This window comes from Drosophila sulfurigaster, chromosome 3, assembly GCF_023558435.1.
Source record: "Drosophila sulfurigaster albostrigata strain 15112-1811.04 chromosome 3, ASM2355843v2, whole genome shotgun sequence".
Classification (NCBI taxonomy): domain Eukaryota; kingdom Metazoa; phylum Arthropoda; class Insecta; order Diptera; family Drosophilidae; genus Drosophila; species Drosophila sulfurigaster.
In genome coordinates, this window is record NC_084883.1 from 16825111 (window position 1) to 16840358 (window position 15248).

Below are 15248 nucleotides of genomic sequence, written 5' to 3' on the forward strand. Positions count from 1 at the left end.
TGTCAATATTATCGAAAGCATTTATAATCAACAAATTACTCGAATATTAATTTGGAGTATGCTCGCAGAATGCTCGCAGAACACTTTTCGTATCAGCTGTTCAATGAACGCAAAACAATTTTTGGTATTTTTTGGTATAAGACTTTTCAAAATAAGAATAAAACTGTACAGTTTGGTTAAAAACAAGTTTAAACAAGCGACTTTTGTCAAACTCCATAATTAATTGTTTTCTCCATAATATAGACATAAGGATATGACCAATTAAGCTTATTTATTTGACTATAAATGATGTATTGCATTATATATTGCCTAGGTATTTAATTAATTCATTTAACGGTCATAGAGCGCTGCCAGATCAGAAAACTATGTATGTAGAATAACGGAGTTTAGTTTTGGCGCGTTAAAGTAGCTAGCGGTTGTATTATAAAAACGTTTATTTATAAAAATTGTTAATTGTAGTCGTCACTCCGTTGTTGCTGACCAATTGCTACAATTAATGAGTGTGAGAAATGCATTTGTAAAGCCCAACCGGCTTCGTCATGGTCTCTGCAAGAAAAAATTATTTATACACTACAATAAACAGTTGCCGTTTACCTGCCGCCGACGAAAGAAGCTAAAATCGTAAAATATCGCAAAGTCGGTGGTTTATAAATAAACGCTTGGAAACTTAATTGTTTTGTGTGTATATCTACGAAAAACGAAAACAATGCCCTTATCGACAGTGAAAAGCCGATAAGAATCACAATAAACCAACCAAGCTGGAATATTTGAGGTAAACATCTAGCGCTCCGGCGCCATAAATCAAATGCGCTCCTGCCAACAAAAATAGAGTGCGTGCGTGAAGTTAACAAACTAAAATATTAAATGATAATGATAGTTGTTCGCTACAGTGATTACTAAAAGATTAGCATATGTGTCAAGTTGATGTGTCCACCTAAATGATGCAGTCCATACATTTCATTTTTATAATCACGATAGGCGTCACGTATAAACCCAAAGCGCCGAAAACATCAGACAGCACAATTTTTGGCAAACGCGCACACAACCCGCACACGCTCTCGATCTGTCCCCTTCGCTCTTGTAGACTCTCTCCTGCTTCGTTCCACCCACTGATAATGACAGTCTACCTAACGCACGCACTGTGCACTTAACACCCCCCATAGAAGCGTGTGCTCTCTCTCTCTCTCACTCACATTCACACTCCCACTCTCAGACATACATTTCGCTCACTGTCTGCTCTCACTTTCAATTCGCATGCCTGCCTGCTGTGTGTATTTATTACTTGAACATTTGTGCTTTCCATGGCATTATCATTGTCGTTGTTGTTGCGCCTTGATCTGTTGTGTTGCTTTTGATGCCGAGCGCCGCTTGCTGCGTTTCATTAGAGTTTGAGCCGCGCAGCCGTTAACATCGTTTGGTCGCATTGCAAGTAACTGCCGACAGGTGTCGCCGCCGCGTGTGTGTGAAAATTAACGCCCGAAAAACAAATTTGAATTCCCAAATAAAAGAAATAATTGTGTTAACGGTGCAAATAAAATTATAAGTTCAACGCAAATTTCGAATGTGGTTTGTGGTCTAGTCAACTGTGTGCGGTGTGCTACTAAAAATAGAAATTAAATATTTGTACGTATCAAATTTAATATACTTATGCCAACAAATTAAATCTTTTCCACACGCGTGTTTCTATTTTTACGCCAAGCATTGTCGTCGCTTTGATTACTTTGTTTATAAATTTGGAGCAAACGATACATTTTATTTTAGACCCGCCAAAACTAAGCAACAACATGACTACAAAGAAAGTCCGTCAAGTTTGATAAGACCGATCATAAGTCTAGGGGGCTCGAAAACCGGCTGCTAAAATATTCCATTTGGGATACTATGATATCGCAAAAAGTCAAGTGATTCGTTAGCAGAGAAATATATAAATAACAAAAAATGAATGGCATCATTTAGCAAGTGATTATTTGAGCGCTTGGTACCAAAAATACTCAGTATAGTATATTTAAATAGAGTTCCCAAAAAAATAAATCAAAAAATTAATGCTAATTCGTACAAGAAAACAGAACGAAAATATCAACAACAAATTGTATGCAAATTGTGAAACGGGCCTTGAAATAACTCCAAGTAAACATTTAACTATTTGTTATTGTTATTATTGTAATTTTTTCCATTTATTTTAATTCTCTTTAGAAAAATTGAAAAACCTTACACACAATTTGTGCGGCGTCTCATTAAGTGTAATTTTTTTATGTATTTAATAGGTCTCCCCTCTCCATTATTACAGACGATTCCATTGTTAACTTTCAATTACATTATTCTTATATGGTAGTTGATTGTTATTAAAGCTAAAGTTGTTATTTATTGGAGAAAGTGTTTGAAGGACTTTGTTGTTGGGCTATCTTATTTTTTTATTGATAAAGGCGCAGATATCACGTCGCTTGAACAAATTGCATTTAAAGAGTGTTTAACAACCTGACAGGTGCAATAGTTATATAAGAATTGTTTATTATGTGATTAATGATTTCTGAGAAAGTTCAAATACTTGAGTTTAAACACTTAAACACTCGGGTTAAGTGTGGGTTCAGAAAATAAGAATATTAAATACGTTACATACTAATTTCAAATAGTACTGTTGGAATTACAATCTTTGGAGTCATAAATCATCACTTCAAATCATAATTTTAGTAATTTAAGAGTTTAGTCACTAATCTTTAGTGACGTGTGTCATAAACATTTGAACAAATTTGTAGAAATTCTCAAGTCAAAATATCAAATTTATGGTACAGGTTTTTTGTACTTCTGCTTATTTGTTTAGAAATATTGAAACCAGTTAAAGACTTTCTTGAAATATACGTGTTTTCTTTGACGTTTTTGATTCTATTTAGAGTTAAGAGAAATCAGATTAAACACTTTCGATTCTCAGGTATATTCATTTTATACAATCGCATATAGATTAACTTTATCTTTGTTCGCTCATTCTTAATAATTCAAATGCGTAGATCCTTAAAGTGTAATTTAAAATTAACATATGTTACATTGGCACTTCACTTGTCAATTTGATCGATAAAAACGACTCGTAGTATCCATCAGTTTATAAATTCAACGCATATCATTTTCGGCTCAACGACATTTTTCTTTATTTTTGTTTTTATTTTTTTTTGTATATAAATATTTACATTTTTTGCGTACGTCGGTTTTGATTCTTTGTTTGTTTATCTTTTTGGACATCAACTCCAAAGGCAGCGTCGGGGCTTGAATACAAATTTTCGATTTTTTCGCACTGGCAAAAAACCAAAATCCAAAATCGAAAAAAGCGAAATAAAAACAATTTGATTTTTATTTGATTTGAAAATTTTGAAATGTCGGTCCCTGGCCCGTTTGTTTATATACAGACACTTAATTGTACAAATGACCCTACCTCCCTGCCCCAACCCCTCCCTAGAGTTAATATCGTATTCGTCGGGAATTTTGACCATTTTCGACACGTCGACAAGGTCGAGTGCAGCCCACGCTAATTTACGATGTGTATCGTTAGGTGATTTTGAAATTCTACCAAACACTTTGTATTCGACCTGACAGAACATGATGCGACACGTTCGAAATCTACATATACGATATTTACTAACGATAAACTATCGTTGCATATTCGTTCGTGTCACGACACGTGCGCTGCTTTAGTCCGAATCAAATTAGTGGCATTACCTCGTAATATTTACAATATTTTTGCAATTCGTTTGCAATTAATACTTATTATCAGTGCTGAGCAGGGCCACACTGTCTGCTGATAACAGCTATCGCTATCTCTATCAATATATAAATATCTACTCTATGCCTATCTCGCTCTGTGGTGAAAAGTTTCGTGTTGCTGTGCAGAGTTAGAAACGTTTAATACGCCCCACTGATTACTAATAACTGTCAGAGAGACTGAGTGGGAAAGTTGCCGATTGAAGAGAAATAGAACAAAACGCTGAAAATAATTACAAAAAAAAAAATATAATAGAGAGAGCTCAGCTATCGAGCATTATGCGAATTTATTTACTGGAGTAGAACCTAAACATTAATTTACAGCTGATCATTCTAATGCGATATTCAGTTCGAAATGAGTCTGTTCCAATTTCATAAATATATAGCTTTAAAACTTAGGAGACGGTTCTATAAAACTTAATTCAATTTGACTTCTAATAAAGTTATATTTTTAGCAAAATTTCTGTATCTTACCGAATTATTGCAATTAGTACGAACAAATTTGTAAACGAGTTCAAAAGATGATGTTCCCAAGCTGTGAAATGTCAGTGAACTGAACCTTCAAGAAATCAATTCGCTCCATTCAAGCGTATCATTCACTTGTATAACAGATTCACTTGGCTACTAGTATTACGTCTCTCTGGGAGCTGACTAATTGAACTATATGTTTAGCAAGTGCCTTTGTTATCGTGCCATGGAACCCACTCCAACGCTACAGTTTAGCACAATACTCCCCGCCACCCGCAACCTGCGCTTAATTCAATGAAAATGAAATCTAATTGAGGAAATGAACGTTTAGCATCTGGCAAAGCAGACGATACTCAACCCCGATTGAGAGGTTTGGGGGGCACGACGACACATGTCAACTTGTTGCTCGATAGCAATTTTATTAGCTTACACCTGTTGTTGTTTTTTGGGATGGGATAATAGTTATCGATTTACGGTTTTGATATTGGAAAACAAAGAAAGAATCCCACGTGGCGTATTTAAAATGCAAAGAGCACCTTTTGCTGGCTCTAGGAGAGGTTCTGATCTGATCTATTACGTTGATATGGGCTTGCATATATCGTGCTGTTCTGAATGCCTAATTGGGAGGAAGATATTGATCTCAAGACGTCAGCAAATGTAGGCTAGTAGTATGACATATTTCCATACTGAGCTCAGAACTATAAATATCACTTAATTCCGAGAAACTTTGACGTAATTCACTTTCAACAATTTTGGGGATCTGAAACTGAAATTCTTTTAGAACTTTCCAGTGAACCTCCACAATAAAGCTACTGATTAAATAGGTATTTTGTGCTTCATTTTTATATTACTAATATTAGTAACATTCTTGCAACTAAGTGCCTTACTTATAGAAAGTTATCGACAGAACTTTGACCATAGCTTATAGGCCTTAAGTCTTGTCAACGCCAGATACATTTGACCCGATAACACATTCAGCACTATTATTTTATAATTGCCCTATAAATATGTAGGCCCATCATTTGTAGCATATCTTAACGATCGTTTTTCATGGTTGATCCGATCAATTAAAATCGAATGTAACGAACGTGTCATCGTCGAGTCCAGCTGTAAAAGGGCTAACCTTGATGGCAAACCCAGCAAACTGTGTCCGTCCCTCCTTCCCTCAGCCAATCGTCACGTAATGTTACGTCAATGTCGGACGAGTAGTTGTTTTGGATTTAAACATTTAAGCATCTTCATTTGCATGCCAGGCAGGCCAAGTAGTCAGGCAGGCAGGCCAGGCCGAAAGGCCAACCCACCTCTCTGTATCGATGAACAGCTGCTCGGGCGACGCTTCTGCCCACCTGACCATACCTGGTCTACCTAGGGCTTATGACTGCCATATGCACACGCAAATGTTCGACATGTGTTGCACTTACCAGACCATATGTGGGAATACGCGGTTCATTAGACACTTGAACTTGACACGGATTCAGTAAAACTATTTTAGGGTAAAGTGGGTGGAACATTTTTGGGAATAGATTGTAAATTGTCCTAGTTGTGGAGGGTACTAATGAAACTTATGTTGTGTGGGGTCTTCATTGTTTTACAAGTTGTACATACTACTTTTTAATAATAATAATAATAATAGTAATTATATAATACACCAAAAGAATTAGATTTACAAAAATAATTCGTTTCGGTGAGAATGAAAATGTTTAATGTTAACTTTATGTAAATGTTAGGTGTTAAGATTTTACTAACACGCTTCTAAATACTTTTCCTAAAACTTCCACCTTAGCAATTATAATAATTTAATTTTAATCTGATTTTTTTCAGTTACTTAAAACTTTCGATTAATTTTTTGTTTTTATATTTCAAAACATGTTTAAGATTCTTTAGTATTTCTTTGTTTTATATTTAAAAAAAAGTTAAGATTCTTCAGTTTTCTTTTTAATTTATTTGGTTTAAACATATGTAAAAGTAAAGTGTCTTACATTTTTTTAAAAAATCTAAATAAAAAGTTTATAAAAGTATCTTAAATATTTGTAAATATAAAATAAGAAGTTCATCAATCAAAAAATCTTAAATTTGTTTTAAATATAAAAATCCCAAATTCATCACAAGTTCTAAATAGTGAAATTTAAATATTTTATAAGTTAGTTGTTTTCAAGTCTGTAGTATTTGTATAGTATAGTATATAATATTGATCAAAAAAGTAAAATTGGAGATATTTTTAGGACCTATGTTAGCTTGCCAAAGAATATAATATGAATGGGAATAATCGTGCTATGTAATATGCTATATAATATTTAATGATCCAATGATTTCTTCTGGGTATATCGAGCCTACTGACCTTACATTTAAACTTGACAGTGAATTAATTATAGACGGCGATAGCATCTTAATTATGGCGTCAATCAACACAATGCTAATTACAAACACCTTTTTTTTTTGCAAATTGATAGGATCAATAAATTGGTCCAGTTCGACGGGCAATTGAATTTCCGTGTCACTGCGAATACAATTGCAACTCAGTCGAGTAACTTGATATTTTATTTAAGCAACTAATTCACAAACTGTCAGCAGGCTCATTGAAATTCGTTTACATTACTTTGTTTGCAGTGAACAATAATTGAAGTGTAAGATGCCCATCAAAGACGTTTTACAACGGTGTCAACCAATGCCACTCTATGTGGTATTGGTATTATCCGTGTGCTATCTAATCATTCAGCTGGTCTTCAGCCATTTGACGCATGCTCTCACTCTCCTAATGGCTTCCTATCACATGTTGTGCAACATTTTGGCACTCTCCGGTTGCATATTAACAATTAAGGTAAGTGGATCAACATCTTTTTTCATTCAATGGGGAAGTAACAAGTATTTTTGACTTTTTTGCGATCTGCCGATTTGCGAAACTTTGATAAGCTCAATCGGGTAAGGCAACAGAGCGTTTAAACCAGATGCAGATGCAGTGCATTGAACTGAATTGCACATCAAGTCTTTTGGGAAACTGGTTTCGTTTTGCCTGCTTCTCTGATTTGGTTACACACTTTGATTTATATCGATACTTAAAAACATATTTTAAACTTTGACAAGTTTCGAGAGAGTTTTGGGCGTGTTTACGAAAAGGAATTTAGATGTCAGACTACCATAAAGAATGTATTAATTGCAGAAATTTTATTCTTTTTCTGTAGAACTTTCGGAGGCTTCACCCTTAATTCTTAAATCCATATTATATATATTTCAAATTTTGACAAGTTTCGCGAGAGTTTTGGGCGTGTTTACGAAGTGGAATTTAGATGCCAGAATATATAAATGGCAGACATTTTATTCTTCTTCATACCGATCGAATGCTTCATCTTAATAATTCTTAAAAACTAATATTTCAAATTTTGACAACTTTTGAGAGAACAATGAACCTGTTTAAGAAAGGAATTTAGATTCCAGACTACCATAAAGAACGTATTAATTGCAGAAATTTTTAAGTTTTTCTGTAGAACTTTCGGACGCTTCATCCTTAATTCCTAAATCCATATATTTCAAATTTTGACAAGTTTTAATAGAGAGTGTTTGGACGTGCTTGCGAGTGGCATTTTAGATGTAGGCTTTAGACCTTTTGAATCCTTCTTCTTAATAATTCCTAAAAAAAACTTATCTTATGTTTTTAAAATTTTGAAAAAGTCTGGGACTAGGTTGGTAGACGCATTTTAGATGTGGACCACAATTAAGAACATATAAATTACATTTTCATCTTTTCCTAAAGTCTTCATACCTTTATAAGGCATTCAAAGAAGAACTTTTAATTGTACATTTTATTCTTTAACTAAAAATTGTTTATCCGTACGTATTTATATGTTTTGGAACACTTCTTCATAAGACTTACCTAATTTTTTATTCTTTACTTTATTCTTTATGATTATTTTAATATTATTTTTCATGTATGCTTTTAAGAAGGTTTGAAATTAAGATCTATTATCTACATACGTCCTTCATTACTATCTAAAATTTTCAAAAAATTCTCATTAATAATAAGAGATTACTTAAGCATCTCCTCGCTTATCAGACATTCCTCTAGCTTTGTCAAAAGTTTCTACACATTTTATTTAAAGGCCACATTAGATTAGTATAATTTACTCTTACAAATTTTAATTGCTCTTTTATTTTTGTACAAGCTGAGTGATATCAGCTTTGTCACCAACTGAGCTGAGTTGTCTATGGTCGTCAACATTTGTTAGTAGGTGGTGTTAGCCAATTTTGTTATCTGCCAAATGGTAGTTTAATTACATCCTCATAACATGCGAGATAACAACAAAATGTTAAAAGCTTGTTGAGAGACTGACAACGTAATAAAGATGTGTCCAACAGGGATCATGATAACGAGTTCAGTGATAAGCACATGAAATTCAAGATCATTTAAGAACTAACTGTCATACTAACGGTAGTCGTGAATAACCTGACCTAGTTAACCAATAACTTTCTGGTTATTATAATATTTATAGCATAAAACCAAGGTGAAAACTAACATTTAATTTGTATGCAAAACTTTTGAATTAATCAAAGCAAATAAACAAATAGTTTTGTGTGAATCCAAAATTTTGCCATTTCATGTAGTCTCTCTCTCTGTCTCTCGCTGAATATTTTGGCCATATTTTAAGCTGGATATGGACAAGCGTGCCAAGCACGTTTCGCGATTGAAACCCGTAGAAACAATGGCAAAAAAATGCAGAGCCTAACCACGCACTGAGCCAGATAGACACCAGAGAGACGCCACAACACTTTGTTGTGGGATATTATATAATATGGTACTCATATGTAGTCAGAGGCATGAAGAGATGGACAGACGGACAGACAGATGGACGCTCTGTTGACTGAGTTTAGCCAAGCGTTAAAATAGTTGCCAACAATTTGGTGACAGGTTTTTTGAGCAGCCCATTTTATAATTGTTGTTGCCAGCACCTCATAAATGATGGAATCTATATTTTGAGCAATTGGTGGAGTGAATTTTATACCCAAACTTACACCTATACTTTTAAAATAATATTTTACAAGTATATATACTAACATTACAGTATAGTTTAATAATTTGGAATTGCTAAAAATAGAATTGAAATTTCTCCTAAAAATTACTCTTATAATTGTACGCTATTTTTACACCTTTTCTACATTTTTCCCAAAACAAAATTCAAATGATCATTAAAAAAAAAACTTAGCATATATTCATCAAATTAAATTGCTATGGCTACTTAATCCAACAAATAATTTAATTTGAATCATAGTAGCTTCGTGTCACTTTATGAAAATATTAAAAGAATTTCTCTAAATGATAAATAAATAATAAATTGGTAATAAGGATATTTAATTTGTGGTATATTATTAAACTAACAGATACTTTCTAAGTTACTATTCTAAAATCGAATACCAATTAGAATAATATAGATATAAGCCTGTTATACAGCAAGTGTTATACCTAAGATCTACGATTGACTTGCTAAAATCGAATACCAATTAGAATGATATAGATATAAGCTGTTATACATCAACTGTTATACCTAAGATTTACGATTGCGTAGAAACTCTTTGGAAGTTAGTGAATTAATTTTCATTTCGATTTTAAATTTTCATTCCAAATTCAATACTAATTTCCTATCTCTTCTTGTCTCCACAGCACGGCAAACAGAATGAAAAACCAAAGGCGATTTCACTGCCAGCGGCGCCCATACAAAACAACAGTGTGTCTGAGGACAAGATCACCGTGGTGCTCACAGTAAGCGAAGCAGAGGAACAGCAGAAGCTGGCGAAGCGCGAGTCCCGAGAGCAGAAGCTACGCAATACTTTTGGCTGGGCACGCATCGATATTCTGACCATGCTGATTGTGTTCATCATCTTGGCCTCGTTGTCTTTTTCGCTGGTTGTTGAGGCACTGCAGACGCTGGTTCACATCGATCACCAGGATACCATGCATTTGCCCATTCCCGTGATGATGTTGGGCTTTGTTGGTCTCATTCTCAATGGCCTGACTTATTTGCTGATCGGTGGCTATACGTTGCATCAGGGCAGCTTTCTGCATCTGACACCTGGTGGCAATGTGGTGCTGGAGCGTTCCATGTCCAGCCATTCGGATTTGGCTCTGAAGGCCACAGATCGTTCGCTTAGCAAATCTCGCAATGATCGTCAGCTCCGCCAGGAACTTGAAGCGGAGGGCGGCAACGTTTATTTTGCCACTCGGAGGCAGGGCGCTGTTGAGATGCTGCGCGATGTGTCCAGCACATTGTTTGTCATTGTGTGTGCGGCTATTGTCTATGTGGCCGAGGATGAGGAGCATACGGCCAAGTTTATAGATCCAGTTTTGTCTATATTCTCATGTGTGTTGCTGGTGACCTTAAGCTATCCTTACAGTAAGTTGTCGTATAACACTCGTATAACAGCTGTCAGTCTGGGTAGTTTTGTTGTTATGCAACTGCTTACTATATGTATAACAGTTATACAACAGTATAACAAATGTATAACAGCTGTAAATTGTACAATTGTGTTGTTATGTGACTGTTTTGCCTGCTGTATAACAGTTTTACATTTGTATAACACCCATCTAATTGCTCTTTTCTTGCAGTGAAAGAATCCTGCCTCATTCTGCTGCAAACGATACCCGGCTCCATCGATTTGGAAATCTTTGAACGCACTCTGGTTAGCAAATTCCCGGAAATCATAAGCTATCACGATCTACACATCTGGCAGCTGGCGGCGCACAGCTATGTGGCCACCATACACATTCAGTTCCAGAATCCCAAGCTCTACCTGAAGATTATTGAGCAGGTGCGCGGCTATTTCCACGAACAGGGCATCACAGAAGTCACCATACAACCCGAGTTCTACCCGGCTACGAATAAAAATGCATCCGCTTCGCTGGAATGTCTGATGCAGTGTCAGGCAGCTGAATGCGCCGAGAAGGTTTGCTGTCGCGACTCTCGCTCCGATTTGCGTGAGGTCAGCGATAGTCCGATGCCAACGCAGCCAAAGACCAAATCCTGCGCCGAGCTGAGCGCAATTGTTGTGGAGAAACCCAAAGAATTAAGTGTATCACAGCTGCTAAAGAAAACACAGAATAATCCCATCAAAGAGGAGTCTTCATCGCTGCCTGTGTCGCCGTCCAGCGTCTCGCTGCCCGCCTCAGCGATTCCCGCAACAACAACAACTGAGGACAAAAGCTGTTGAATTGTCCACAGCTTTAAAGTCATCTCCAGCCAGCTTAGTATTAAGGCAGCGATTCTACGATTTTAGCTAGAACATAAGTTATAGTTTAACACAACTAATTACTGCATTTATGCTATGCAATGTTGAATTTATATTTGCAACTTAAAGAGCATCAAAATTGCTTTGTTATAGCATCATTGCAGTATTTTGCCATACAAATTGGGAGCTAACATTTTTTGAATGAGACGCTTAACTAGTTTTTAATGCGTGTTTATTTTTTAAGATATGTATGTCCATAAAATAAGTAAAACACAAATAAATGTTACATTTAAGTTCAATCTCTATGGTGTATATTTATGTACATTTAAATTAGCATTTTTCACTACATATTTCTAAAATATATTTGTAGATTTATTTAAGGTTAATTTCACATTAAGAGCTTGCGTTCCACACACACAGAATACACAATACAAACAACGTACACAATAAGTAAACAGTTAACGATACCGCGTATCAGACAGGTCAATATGATAAGGCTTCGAATTAGTTAAGCAGGGGGGGCTTTTTACTTTGCGCCCAACAGATACTCGAGCGTAAAGAGTCGTATAATCAGCGCTAAATTGTTTGTAGTCGCATAATCGATCACACTTTCGTTATCATGCTGTGTGTGCCACACACTGGGGAACGGCATCGGTATCAAATGCACCACAGGCACATTCCGCCGCAGGAACGGTATATGATCGTCTTCCACTAGACCGCTGCGCAATGCCTGTGGCTGAAAGTAACGCGTAGGATCCCAGTTGTTAACGCCACTGTTCACATAGCGTTCCAGCAGTGATTTCTCAGCCAGTCGCTGCTCCAGATCTGCGAGTCGCATGAACCATAACTCCGTGTTGCCAAAGAAGCTATAGAACGCCGGATCAGGGGCACCCAGTAAATCGAGCAGCACCAGCATATCGATGCGATCTAATTTGCCTTGCTTCTCCCACAATTTGGCCAGGTGACGTGCTCCATAAATGGAATCGTTTGGACCCCATTCTTCGAACGCTTCCTCGCCATCGAAGAAGAGCAACATCAGACTGAGCTTGGCCGTCTGCAATGGTCGCAGCTGCTCCTCCAGCACCTTGGCCAGATTGAGGAGCATGGCACAGGGCACCGCCGAGTCAATGGCACCGACAAATTCCACATCCGGCATATATTTGCTGTCATAGTGGCAAGCCAGCACTAGATAACGTTCCGCCTGCGGATTTAGCGTGGCGATAATGTTGTGAAAATGCAATTGTCCCACAATGGGCGCCTTATCGTGGAAGCTATTAAGCTCCACATGCCACTTCAGATCCCTCAGGCTATTCACAATATACTGACGCACAATGCTGTGATTCGCTGTTCCCACGACACGAGGTATTAATATATTTTGTACTGCTTCTCGCAGATGTTGGCCATCCGACAGATTGCTATACTCCAGAAATTGTGCGTCTGACAGCTGACTAGGATTGTAGACAGTCTGGAAAAAAGAGTTCAATGACAACGGTTCACTTAAACAGCTGTTAAAACAAATTTTCAATTCCTGTTGTTGTTGTTGCTACCTGTTTGCGGCCAACCAGATAATCAGCTGTTTGTCCTCTGGCTGAGGTGGCTAATAAGGCCACATGCAGGCAGAAAGGCCATAAATATTGTTGTAATCTGTGCAGCTGAAGCGACAACATGCTAACAAAACTCTTCTTGCTACGTGTACAACGTTAAACGTTCTTATGATTTTTTATACGCCTTTTTATTATGGCTGGATTATTTGTGTTAAGTTCTCTCACAGGTGGTTGCAGATGCTGTTTGTTTTTCGCGCCGTGCCACGCATACGCGAGTATATACAAAATTCTTAATGCTGCTGGACGAAACAGTAGTCTTCAGAAGCATATTAATACTAAAATGCTTGTTTAATAAATAGCACAACTAAAAACCATCCAATAAACCGACACAACTAAAAGAAAACAACTGTGGCGTTGCCATATTGTTCTACATCCACTTAACAGACTGTTTCTCTTGTTTGCTGTTAACAGCTACCATAGCTAACAGCGCAACTTTTGCTCTCAATTTACAACGGCATATTCTTATTGGAATTAAAACTGCTGTTAGTTTGAAAACAAGAGAGTGGGTAATTGGTATGCTTTAAACGTACTTGAAGCGATAGATCAACGTGAATATTAATTAAAAACGTACAGTAGTACTTACCACATCTTCGGCCTCAAAGCAAACGCCTAGGTTGTAAATTTTCTTCTTACGCTTTGGCAGAATATTGCGTAGAGCACTCGTCCAGCTAGAATTACGAATAATCGCGCTGCCCCAGCCCAATAAGTGGCGCATTTCTGTTTTTATATTTTCTATAATTTTTTACAAACACAAAACACTGACAAACACTATATGATAGATGCCGGGAGAAATTATATGTTGCGCGTGTTTTTGTTTCGTTTCTTATCGAAACTTATGTAATGAAGTGTGATTTACAGTACAACAAATGTACTACAATTTTAACAGCAGAGGGAGCCACTTTTACTCACTCCACTCTCACATAGAGCGGAAAATAAACATGGTCTTGTAGGTAGTTGTAATTATTAGTTTACTTAACGCTACAGTCACTAAGCTTAGAACAAATAAACGAAGCAAAAACATAAACGTTGCAGTTGGAAATGGAATTGTTACATATTTAACAGTCGCTGTTGCAGTTGCCCCTGCATCTGCAGTTGTTGCTCCCTGTGTTGGTTAATCCTGTTTGGACTGCGATGCCTTTGAATCCGATCCACCAAAGTATGCCCGATATATGTAGAGACCCAATGCCACATGCAATGCGCCAACCGCGCCCACAGCTGATGCAATGTTCACTTTCACATCCGACATGGTAAAGAATTGCTCCAGCACAAATCCCTTCAGCGCAAAGAACGTCACAACCGGGAGGAATACTATCAGCGAGCAGTAGAACAGAACAACTTTGAAGGAACTATAGTCCTGCGAGTCCTACGAAATGCACATGTGCAACGTCATTATTAATTTAGTAAACACAGCCGGCAAAAATATGTGGGTCACTTTTTTGTTTTCCTTTATTTACCTGTGAACGTTGTTTGGACATTTTGGTTTGACCACCGTCGCTACCATTACCCTTTTTCGTTTTGTTGCTCATGTTGTATTTGAATAATTATAAAACTTCAATTCAATTGAAACAGAAACGTTTTCTATAAAGAAACACAATAATCTCTGTTTTTCTGATTCCCTTTTTCGTGCCAATCACATGATAGACTAAGTTATCGAATCGCTTATCCATCTCTAGGTGGAGAAACATCGATTGAAAAATCGATGCAGTGATGTTTTTAAAATTATTTATTACGAAGTAAACCGCCTATGAAGTCATATTATTTAAAAAAAATTTGAATTTTTTAAACCGTCTATGTTTGCAGTGAAAACATAAATGACTACGTACAGGATGTTTCTTCGAATAGTTTTTAACAACGACCGTTAATCGACTACTTTTAACAAAGTGGCAGCGCCATACATCGTGGTGACTTGAAATATTTCGTATTGGATACTTTTTGGTATTAATATACTACCTAGTATAAATACTGATTTGTATATTGTATATTTTAAACTTGAAAGTCCTTCATCATATGCGAGAAGTTATTACTCTTTTTATTTTTTTTATATAATTAATTATTTGTTTGAAAATTTTAAAATTTAAAAATTTGTAGAGAGGTCTCTTCCCATTTTTTAAAAAAGACATGAGTTGAAAAGGAATTTTAAATGGTTGCGCCCTTCAACTAGAGTGTAACCATGCAAATAATATATTCATAAAAAAAAACAATATATACTGAAATGCCATT

The 15248-nt window shown here is 36.3% G+C and overlaps 3 protein-coding genes across 6 annotated transcripts; 1 reads left to right on the forward strand and 2 right to left on the reverse strand.

Annotated features, from left to right (window-relative positions):
• Window positions 1-601: 601 nt before the first annotated feature.
• LOC133841250 (proton-coupled zinc antiporter SLC30A1) lies at window positions 602-11723 on the forward strand. Of its 3 annotated transcripts, none has more exons than XM_062273612.1 (4): window positions 602-772; window positions 6820-7030; window positions 9863-10592; window positions 10805-11723. In XM_062273612.1, the coding sequence occupies exons 2-4, from the start codon at window positions 6842-6844 to the stop codon at window positions 11404-11406; spliced, it is 1521 nt and encodes a 506-aa protein (XP_062129596.1). In that variant the 5' UTR covers window positions 602-772; window positions 6820-6841; the 3' UTR covers window positions 11407-11723. The 3 variants fall into 3 exon arrangements, with proteins under 3 accessions (XP_062129596.1, XP_062129593.1, XP_062129595.1); XM_062273609.1 differs by lacking the exon at window positions 602-772 and adding an exon at window positions 1349-1623; XM_062273611.1 differs by lacking the exon at window positions 602-772 and having other exon boundaries at window positions 6731-7030.
• LOC133841251 (glutaminyl-peptide cyclotransferase) lies at window positions 11724-13749 on the reverse strand. 2 transcript variants are annotated; one of them, XM_062273614.1, is made up of 2 exons: window positions 12972-13380; window positions 11724-12889 (listed from the first exon to the last, which is right to left on the reverse strand). In XM_062273614.1, the coding sequence occupies exons 1-2, from the start codon at window positions 13089-13091 to the stop codon at window positions 11951-11953; spliced, it is 1059 nt and encodes a 352-aa protein (XP_062129598.1). In that variant the 5' UTR covers window positions 13092-13380; the 3' UTR covers window positions 11724-11950. The 2 variants fall into 2 exon arrangements, with proteins under 2 accessions (XP_062129598.1, XP_062129597.1); XM_062273613.1 differs by lacking the exon at window positions 12972-13380 and adding an exon at window positions 13612-13749 and having other exon boundaries at window positions 11885-12889.
• LOC133841252 (vacuolar ATPase assembly integral membrane protein VMA21 homolog) lies at window positions 13743-14667 on the reverse strand. The gene is made up of 2 exons (XM_062273615.1): window positions 14483-14667; window positions 13743-14391 (listed from the first exon to the last, which is right to left on the reverse strand). The coding sequence occupies exons 1-2, from the start codon at window positions 14552-14554 to the stop codon at window positions 14140-14142; spliced, it is 324 nt and encodes a 107-aa protein (XP_062129599.1). The 5' UTR covers window positions 14555-14667; the 3' UTR covers window positions 13743-14139.
• Window positions 14668-15248: the final 581 nt, after the last annotated feature.

Coding starts and splice junctions, on each gene's coding strand:
- LOC133841250 (XM_062273612.1), top strand. CDS start 6,842: ATGCCCATCAAAGACGTTTTACAACGGTGTCAACCAATGCCACTCTAT. Junction 7,031..9,862: donor GTTGCATATTAACAATTAAG/GTAAGTGGATCA, acceptor TTGTCTCCACAG/CACGGCAAACAGAATGAAAA. Junction 10,593..10,804: donor GACCTTAAGCTATCCTTACA/GTAAGTTGTCGT, acceptor CTTTTCTTGCAG/TGAAAGAATCCTGCCTCATT.
- LOC133841251 (XM_062273613.1), bottom strand. CDS start 13,743: ATGCGCCACTTATTGGGCTGGGGCAGCGCGATTATTCGTAATTCTAGC. Junction 12,890..13,611: donor GCTTTGAGGCCGAAGATGTG/GTAAGTACTACT, acceptor TCTTTTTTCCAG/ACTGTCTACAATCCTAGTCA.
- LOC133841252 (XM_062273615.1), bottom strand. CDS start 14,554: ATGAGCAACAAAACGAAAAAGGGTAATGGTAGCGACGGTGGTCAAACC. Junction 14,392..14,482: donor TGTCCAAACAACGTTCACAG/GTAAATAAAGGA, acceptor TGCATTTCGTAG/GACTCGCAGGACTATAGTTC.